Genomic DNA, 10,101 nt, shown 5'->3' on the forward strand with positions numbered 1-10,101 from the left:
GGCGAACAAAACATTATAGCGCGTAAAATCACGCTGGGCGAACAAAACATTATAGCGCGTAAAATCACGCTGAGCAAACAAAACATTATAGCGCGTAAAATCACGCTTGGCGAACAAAACATTATAGCGCGTAAAATCACGCTGGGCGAACAAAACATTATAGCGCGTAAAATCACGCTGAGCAAACAAAACATTATAGCGCGTAAAATCACGCTTGGCGAACAAAACATTATAGCGCGTAAAATCACGCTGGGCGGACAAAACATTATAGCGTGTAAGCGTGCCAGACAAATCAAACAAGAGTGTGTCATTTCTGTACTTTTACTTCTGATCATATTCATAAAATAGCTCAAGTTTCGCTTAGGTGAGTTAATGCTTTTACTACATACAAGTAGTGCAGCCTCGCCACATAGAGGGGAGACGCAGCCGCTAAGGAGTCATTCGGTACTGAGACACCGACTCGCGGCCAAACGCAGTGTAGAGAAAATCCAAAACGAAGAACGAACAGAACAGTCGAGAAGTATTTCTCGAGGAGCGGTGGACTGCTTCTCAACCGAGGTCATAGAATAGCCACACGCTCAACGCTGATCCGTCCGAACCGTTCGGACTGTTGTGTCTCTTATAGATACCAAACGGGCAGCTGGCAAGACGGCGCCGCGCGGCTCAACGCCCGGGCGCATATGGTGCGAAACCGCCGCGGCAACCGTCCAAACGAAATCATACGATTCTTATTAATTTATTAATATCATTAATATCTGTTATTCGTTAATAATTTTAATATCTGTTATTTGTTAATAATATTTTTTGTAATTCAAGATTTTGATTTTTATTTATATCTATATCTATATCTACAGTTCAAAATTCTCTCGTAACAGCCATCTTTCATCAGTGAGTAACAAGGACTACTATATTTTTTAATTTTCAATTAATTAATTAATTTCAATCGTACAATGCTTATTAATTATCTGTATCTGTAGTTTTGAAATATATAGTTCAAAATTTTCTCGTAATAACCATCTTTCATCGGTAAACAAGAACTATTATAATTTTAAATTTATAGAAATTTTCAGTCTACTTCTTTGAGAAATCTATTCTTAGAAAATTAATAATAAACATCCTGATGGGTTTTCGCATCTACAGATCAGCGTATGGGATTCTTTTGTTCTATGGCGTGTTCCTATAGTTGCTTGTAAACATATGCGAAGACGCGTGTGATGTACATAATCGTTTGCGATCTGCATTTATTTTTATTTTTATTTTGTAGTATGTCAAAGTGCAATAAACCCTTTTATTTTGTTTGTTTTGTATATCACTACTAAATAAACATTTCGTTATTATCAATGATTATGGGCCCAGGAACGATCAGTGAAGGAATATAACCTAAAAAAGATAAGGTCGACCACGTGGTGAATACGAGTCGTATATAAAATGTACGGAGAAGGGTCTAAAAACGATTTTCATGTAACTAAATTGTATGAAAATAATTATCTGTCGTGGACCATTGAGATGAAATGGCTATTAAAAGGTAAAGGACTAAAGTTTAATTTGGGAGAAATAGTACCAGTATTATTAGCAGAATATGATCGTAGATGTTCCAGACAAGGAGTACATAGTGGCAAACATAAAGAGGCATTGTACACCACCAGAAGCAACACCCAATAAAGAAATGGACAGAGAAAAACTAAAGCAAATTGTGTGCTATAAGTGCAATAAAGTTAGTCACTTTGCTTCTGAATGCAACTCTACGTATAATTCAATAAAGGAAATGTTAGTCAGTGGACATATAATGCAAACAAGTCAGCCTACTATCCATGAACAACGTAGATCCGGTATGATACATGGATTTTGGACAGTGGTTGCACAAATCGTGTAATAGAAAAGACTGGTTTCCTAATGAAACGTTCAAACAGTTAAATCCAGAAATAGTCAGTAGCCGATCCACAGAAACATAGTGGTTCCTGCAAGCCAACAGCATAGATACTATAATATTGAATATGCATGTTGGGTCATTAATGCACTTAGGACTATGCACGAAACCAGATATATTATTTGCGGTAACGAAACTTTCTCAATTTAATTTAAATCCAGGTAGAGAACATTGAAATTAAGTTAAACATATATTCAGGTATTTAAGCAAAACTCGAAACTACGGGATAGAGTATAAGTATAGTAAGAAAATAAATACAGAAACTTATTGTGATGCCGATTGGACAAGTGACGTAAATGATAGGCATTCATTCGCAGGTCTCGTTATTAAAATAGCAAACAACATAGTCAATTGGAGATCGACTAAACAGAAAAGCAAATCCACTTCCACTATGGAAGCTAAATATGTTGCGATATCATTTGGAGAAAATATGGCTGGAAATGTTATTTAAAGAGTTGGATTTAATGCAATATTTTTCAGGTTTTGAATTGTATTCTGATAACAAAGCAGCAATAGATTTTTCGAAAAGCAAGATCGACAAGACGAGGACCAAATATATTGATCTATGTTACCACATAGTACGAGAAAAGACTGATGACGGATTAATAAAATTGCAATATATCCCAGCAGAAAATCCAGCAGATATCCTGACGAAAGGGTTGAAATCTGCAAAGCATGATAAATGCGTAGAAATAATAGGATTAAGACGCGATGTTAATTAGATTCATTGAGATATCGCGAAATGGGGGATATACTGGGTTTTGGCGGGGTCGTGACAGTTACAGATCAGCGTATGGGACGTGTTTCTATAGTTGCTTGTGTGAACATGCGCGAAGACACGTGTGATGTACATAATCGTCTGTGATCTACACTTATTTTTATTTTTATTTTATAATATGCCAAAGTGCAATAAACCCTTTTATTTTGTTTTGTATATCATTGCTAAATAAACATTTTGTTATTATCACATCCTAATCACTTCTTTATTCTCACCATTTTATGTGATCAATTAAAGACACTCGAATAATGTGTACAACGACATTTCACATTCGCTAACGAACCGATGAATTCCTCGAATCAATCGCTCGTGGAGTTAAGCGTGCAATTTCGGCACCAAAACTGGCGACAGCGCGGCCGCTTTGCATTTTTAATTCGTTAATTCACCGGCCGAAACGCTTCAGGTTATCAAATAAATCAGGCGCGCGCATAACAACGGAAACCTAGCTTCTCGCGTCGCTTTTTTTTTTCTTTTTCCACTAAACAAAGAACGAGCTTTACAACGCCAACGTGTTCCTTCATCGTTTCTATACGCCGCGGCTAGAAACGAATTTAATCGATCGAATAATTTCACGACGACGACGACGACCGGCGGAATGATTAATGATTTTCAGTTCATACAAACCGGTAGATTGTTTTCTAACGATCCGACCTGGCACGATGATCGACTGCCTCTTTATCTCAATATCGCTCAATGGGCCGTGATATTTTCGAATAGAGAGAGAAAGAGAAAAAAACGCCGCCATTAATTTCAACTCTTTAAAATAACAGTTGTCTCTGTAAGAATAATAATCACGTCGCCGAAGGAAAATACGTATAATCGCTTCGACGGAAGCGTCGAGCACAATCCTTTTTTCAGAGGTGGATTATCACGAAGGAAATCGCGTCTCGCTCTCGTTTCTTGCCAGGTTCGTTAATTTCACGTACCGTTCAAAAAACGAAATATATAATCGCGCATGGCACGATTTACCTTGAAATTGTACGTATCGCGAATATTCGCCGGGAAAAACATAATTTTGCCGCGTTAAGTGAAAATCGAGAAAGGGGAAGAAAACATTTAAATACGCGCGGAGATTGGAACAATTATATTGTTCATTATTGTATTATACGTGCGTAATTCGATCGTATAATAATCGTAATTCACGCACAGCCATCATTATCACGCGCGTGTTACGGCCATCGTATTATACTTTAATCTCATTTTCCCTGCCAAGGTGATCTCCACCACAATTATCCAGATATTCCCGCGAAAATTATTCAATTTATGTATAGCAGATTAATTAAAACAGAAGCACGATATTTCACATTGTTGCCAATTATCCGTTCAAACTGCGTTTTATACGTATAATTTTTCATCATTCTCGCAATGATCGTTTATTTTTTCAAATCTCTACATTTCACGTATGTAGTAACAATTACATCGAAATGACTAAAAATAAAAAAGTCTGTCTATAAATGAGAAATAAATAAAATCTGAAATTAGAAGTCCCCTCCATTTTTTTTTTTTTTTTTTTTTTTTTACATTTCACGCGCGATGTTGGCGATATTATACGGTCGCACTCCTGCAGTCGCATAATCGACCCGCTTCGACTGATTCTCGATTCGCGATTCGATATCACCGCCGATTGCAAACGTCCGCGCGCGTGAAAATGAAATTTCTACAGAATGTAACAAGCTTAACGGAATTATGAAAATCGTTCGCAATGACGGAAGAGCACGCGTTTCGCGTTTTTTCTTTTTTTCTTTTTTTTTTTTACGGTGCACGGGCACCGGAATCACGTAGCCCCGCTGTTGCGAATCAATGATCCACCGCTGCGCGTTAATTACCGCAGCGCCGCGGTCATGTAAATTACGCGGTTGCAGATAAATTTAATGAATGTTTACCGCCGCCAATGACCTGTCCACAAAGTTCCCTTCCCGTAAATCGTTTGAACTCACGCGGCGTGGTGACGTTTTTCAGCGACAGAGCTGAATTTTTTTTTTTTCTTTTTTTCTAACGTAGTAGCTGTGAATGATGAGTATACTCATCACGCGAGAAAAGTAATTGCAATTTGTTGCTTGAATTAAACTTTTCTATTGAGAATGAAACGTATTTGTAAATTTCTTGACTAGACTCGACTAGTTCTTTTTACGTCATTTCTAAATATTTTTGTGCCATTAATATTGATTGAGTTAAACAATAAAATTATTGATTTCTCCAAAAGAAAGATTAGTATTATTTTTTTGCAATTCAATTCTACAGCACATACTTTGTATTTGACGAGCATAATCATCGTTTTAACGATGTGGATGTAACGCACTTTTTAAAAACGGCATCACTAACAGCTGATAGGTTAAAGATTTTCAATAGATCGAGGATGATTTCGTGGTAAAAAATTAATCAACTTCGTAAAGAGTGGAAAGTTTGAATTTTCCGATCTGATACGTGATTTATTCACACCGAGTTTATTCACGAAATATTTTTGAAAGTAAATTCTCCGATTTTCTTGGCTAGGTATATTGATTTGACGATGATTTCGCGATTTTCACAGTAGAAATTGGTTAATCTAATTTAAAGTTTGAACTTCTTCAATTCAATTAATCAGTTAGACTACCGCACACTTTGGCAACTATAAAATTTGAAGAAATTCTAACACGATTTTAATTGCATTCACATCGAGAATACATTAAAAAGAGCATCATTGAAAATCTAATATTGCACACGCCTGAAAACCAACCCTGATCACTGGTACAACCTTGTCCTCGCTTCGGTCACACATCGAACACTATATAGCCAACGCGATATTCAAAACCGTTTTCGTACTTGTTGCTGCAATCTCTGCAACATAGACGCCGCGACAGTTTGAAATCTTCAAGTTCATGCATCGAATAACGCTAGTTACCATAAACGAACGACGTTCGAATCATTGTCCGGATAGGGGTGGGAAACGAAGAGGGCCACCGAAGTGAGCGTACAGCGAATGCCTGATTAATGCTGGAAGCGCAATTATCTTTGTAGCCTGACTGCAGGAATATGCAGCATTGTTCCGAGAGCGGCGTGATTAAATTCACTGAACACCAACACCACGACAAGGATTTAGCCCCTGGACCTAATCACTATCCGGCAGTGTTGAGGGCTTAATGGCTTGCACTTGAAATACTGTTCCGTCGTGCATGGAGAAGAGTTAACCGGCATCCGGGAGCGCGCCGGCTAAAGAGTTTACCGCGTGACGTTACATTAAGCTTTGTTTAGCAGTTTCGAGGAACGATCGCCTATGTAATGCCGCGATCATCGGCCGCGAGCTCGATCAACTTCGATCGAAACCACCCTATGACCTGACGCACCACCGTCGAAGCGAATTTTCTCGCTTGCACAGGAAATTTTCGTCCGAGAAAAACACGAACGAGTAGCAGTAGTAAATGATGATTAGTTGGTGGTGGTAAATGTGTAATTGATGGCGAAAACATTGATCGCAGATGGAAAATAATATAGTAGCGTTAGACATTAATTGTATTGCAGTGTTTGCAATTATTTTATAACGTTTAGTTGATAGTATCGAATTAGTATGGATAGCAGAGAGATTTATTATTATTATTTTTGACTGTGGATTAATTCTTGAATATTGAATATCGTTGAAAAGATACTGACGATTAATGGATATTAAACGATGAGAGTAAAAAAATTAGTTGTCGGTGGTAAGTTGTATTAATATTAATAACATCTGAAGTTAGTTATATCGTTTGTATTTCACTTTAAACTTTAAAGACGAATTTCAAATTCGCTACTATACGATCACAATCGTCCAATTTTTCACGAGTTAACGGAAATCATCATTTTCAGGGAAAAGATTAAGAATTACTAGGTCCTCTGATTTTACAAGAAAATGTTTCGTTTGAAATAACGAATAATTTAAATTACTACAGTGAAAGTTAATAATTACTTTAGGTCGTTAGAACAAAGGATATATACTTTTATGCTACGAAACGGACAGAGTAATTAACTCCTAATTAACCACTTCGAATTTATAAATTACCACGGCCTTGGCCCATTCTAATTTATCCCACGAAATTAGAAAACCAAATGAGGTCCATTTTCTTGCCGCGTCCTCTATAGTTAATGTGTTCATGGATAGAATTTATTAGCTGTTAGCTTTCGGAAAGCTCCGTGGTACGGGAAAATTCATAAATTTGTCACAAAAGGTCAATATTACTTGATTTGCGATATTAAATCCTGTTGAGCATATTTATTTTTCATCAATTGATTTTCCTTGCTCTAAAATAATTTTACAATTGATTCAGCGTTTTAAACATACGGCTTGATAAACTAACACTGTTCCGTATCTTCTTTGTACTCAAAATGTAACTAAATTTTTCACCAAATCTCCACGAAAAATCCTACTATTATAAATACAATTGTGGTACAACGTAATCGATAAAATCTCAAATAATTTCAACATACTGAACTTGATCAATAACTCGATAAACTAATTCACACGTAAGATATTTTCGATTGTACAATATTATTTCCAGTTTTTCTCAACATGCATATACCTAATCAACATATATGTCTATAAATTCACCTGTATTTAAATTCAACGCGAGATTTACACACACACACGCACACACGTATATAAAATGCCATTAAATTCCAAAGACCTTTGAAAAGACCAAATCCCACACATCTCACGAATCCAATAAAATCGATCGAAATCTCGCGCGAAGAAATTGAATTTCCAGATCACAAGCCCGACCGAAATTCTCTGCTCATTGACCTGCGCGGTTTTCGAAAATCCTGCGCGAGAAACCATCGAGAAGGAACGAACGTTCGCACCTAGGAGCGGAATGTACCGCGTGGAACAAGACAGGCGATAAGGTAGACGATGAAGCAAACGATTTTGTAATATTCCGCGCAGGAAGCGTCGTCGATTACCACGGAATGGAACAGGAGGATTCGTGTGGTTAATTTCGTATAACAGCCATGATTAATCTGTGTGAAGTCCAGCGCTGGCTAGTAGCACATAGTTGTAATATGTGTGTCTGCGAGGGTCGCAGGAAATGCAACGCACCAGCTTCCTTTCTCAAATCGATTATTTCCGTTTCGCGATATCGGAGCTGCCACGTCTGTAATCGAGCTCCGTCGCTTTGCCGCCGATGTTTCGAGATAGCAGATCGATCTGCTCGCCGATTGATTCACGTGGACGTCTTTATTGTCGATCGTTGCTAGATCTCCGTGCAGTTTTACAGTTTTCTGAACGTAATTCAAGAAATGTAAATATAAATTTTTCGCTGCTAAACAGTTTACGCAACAGCGTAAACTGTATTATTCTGCACGTTAAAAAATAATTAAATAAAAATAATAAATAATGAAAATAAAATTTGATAATTAAATAATATAAATAAAATTAAATAATAAATAATAAAAATAAAATTTGATAATTAAATAATATAAATAAAATTTGATAATTAAATAATATAAATAAAATTTGATAATTAAATAATATAAATAAAATTGAATAATTAAAAATTCTGAATCTTCAAAGATTCTAGATCACTCGTATCTTGAATTCTTAGACGTTAGAATTAGAAATAAGCGAAACTCACTTTTTTTTTGCGATAATTACACTCGGTCCGATTAAAAAACTCGATTAGACATCTTCCAAACGAGATCAACTAGATTTTATCAAAAATTGCTACAGCGGTGATAAACTGTGATAGCAATCACAGTGTAAGAATGGCAATTCTACGTCAAGTTGATCTCTTCGATACGACAGCGGCTTTGAACGTTTCGACGAGATATGGTAAATTGAGTTTCGAATGTTAGAGACCGCGGAAGTAGAAGTGACCGCGGTGGCCGAGATTTCGTCGCCACCGTGAAAATCGGTGAGGCTGATTGAATTTATAGCGTGCGCACGGAGGTTTTTCAAGAAGCAAACGCAACGCAACGAAAAACAAGGAGGTAGCAGGCAGCTTCGGGAAGGAAAAAAATACAAATACACCGCGATTCTATCTGCATCGAGTGACGGTATCAGTTGATGGAAAAACCACGGTTCGTTTCTCCCCGTAACATTTTTTGCTGCGCGCGATCAAAACGCTGCCTGAAATAGAAATGCTCGCGAAAGAATTGTGAAACGAAGTTGAGCAAAAGCTACGAGGAATCGGTGTAAATAAAGGGCGTGCAACAGCAGCAAGTATCTCGCAAACTCGCGAAAAGAGAATTTGTAAAACAACCGCGCGAGATTTGTGCAACTCGGGGAACAAGTTTCTCCACTTGGAACGCTGGTCTCGGTTTTCAGCGTCTCTGTACCTCGAACGTTTCGATTTTCATGCGTGTCCTTGAGACAGTTAAACAAACTTGCAGCATGTTACGCAGAGAAATGATACTATTTAAGAAGAAATTACATTTTTCCTGAAAAAATTGACTCTAGATACCTACAAATTAAATTGAAGTCGGTCAGATGAAGAATGAAATCGTTATAAATTGAACCATACTTTTATAATAATTTGGAGGATATATTTGATTATTTTTCAATAGTCAATTGAAAATTACACTGAACGAGTCAGTCCGGAGAGATGAAGAATGAAGTCATTATAAATTCATTGAGCCATACTTTTGTTATAAGTTATATTTTACAAAATACGGAGAATATGTTCGACTATTCTTTAACGATCAAAGTGTTGAGTAACCTGCTGGTATTTATCACTATAACAAACGCTTACATTCTGGACCGGTATTCATCAGGAGCTAATGGATTTCGGGATATACATATACATACATATGTACAACTGCTGAACATCGCATGATGCCACAGTCATTATCCTCACTGGTTATTATAGCAGTAACGAGGACGATGCTTTTCACTGTTTTATTACTGTAAATTTTCATCGATATTATGTATTGTATAAAATAAAATTCTTAAGAACTTTCTAATAAATACAACAATTAAGTGCCCTAATATTTACAATCAACACGAATCTCGTCTGCATATTCGTGAATTCTGAACTGTATTTTTGATACAAAAAAAAAAAAAAATCACTCGATGAAAAAATTCGCTGCTTAATTCACATTTTTCTTTTTTTTTTGTTGGTCGATCGCGTCGATTCTCGCGAGAGTAGCACTGATTGGAACGGAGAACGGTAATCGCGAGTGATTGAAAACCGGTCGAGTTAAAAAGGGGGTCTAAGTGGAGCGTCTAGACGACTGCGGTCGTCGAGAAAGACGTCTGGAAAAGGAGAACTTAGTTGGAAAGAACAGGGATCGGTCGCATTTCGCGAGGAGGGTGGAACAAAAAGAGGGTGGAAAAAAAAGAAAGAAGGAATCTCCGATGGATGATCAACGAAAGAAATCGGAAAGAAACGCGTGACGATTCGCGATGACGAGATTATTCGGGACTCCCAGTCGACTCCTGATTTCTCTTTTG

General features: G+C 37.1%; 1 protein-coding gene across 3 annotated transcripts; it reads left to right on the top strand.

The window, feature by feature from the left end:
* Nucleotides 1-848: 848 nt before the first annotated feature.
* Nucleotides 849-2,851, top strand: LOC122526839. 3 transcript variants are annotated; one of them, XM_043650412.1, is made up of 3 exons: nucleotides 849-888; nucleotides 1,265-1,525; nucleotides 1,590-2,851. In XM_043650412.1, exons 2-3 carry the CDS (start codon nucleotides 1,429-1,431, stop codon nucleotides 1,871-1,873), a joined length of 381 nt encoding a protein of 126 aa, XP_043506347.1. In that variant the 5' UTR covers nucleotides 849-888; nucleotides 1,265-1,428; the 3' UTR covers nucleotides 1,874-2,851. The 3 variants fall into 3 exon arrangements, with proteins under 3 accessions (XP_043506347.1, XP_043506348.1, XP_043506346.1); XM_043650413.1 differs by lacking the exon at nucleotides 849-888 and adding an exon at nucleotides 1,080-1,146; XM_043650411.1 differs by lacking the exon at nucleotides 849-888 and having other exon boundaries at nucleotides 1,163-1,525.
* The last annotated feature ends 7,250 nt before the right edge of the window (nucleotides 2,852-10,101 follow it).

This window comes from Frieseomelitta varia, unplaced genomic scaffold (genome assembly GCF_011392965.1).
Source record: "Frieseomelitta varia isolate USP_RPSP 00005682 unplaced genomic scaffold, Fvar_1.2 scaffold_198, whole genome shotgun sequence".
NCBI lineage: Eukaryota > Metazoa > Arthropoda > Insecta > Hymenoptera > Apidae > Frieseomelitta > Frieseomelitta varia.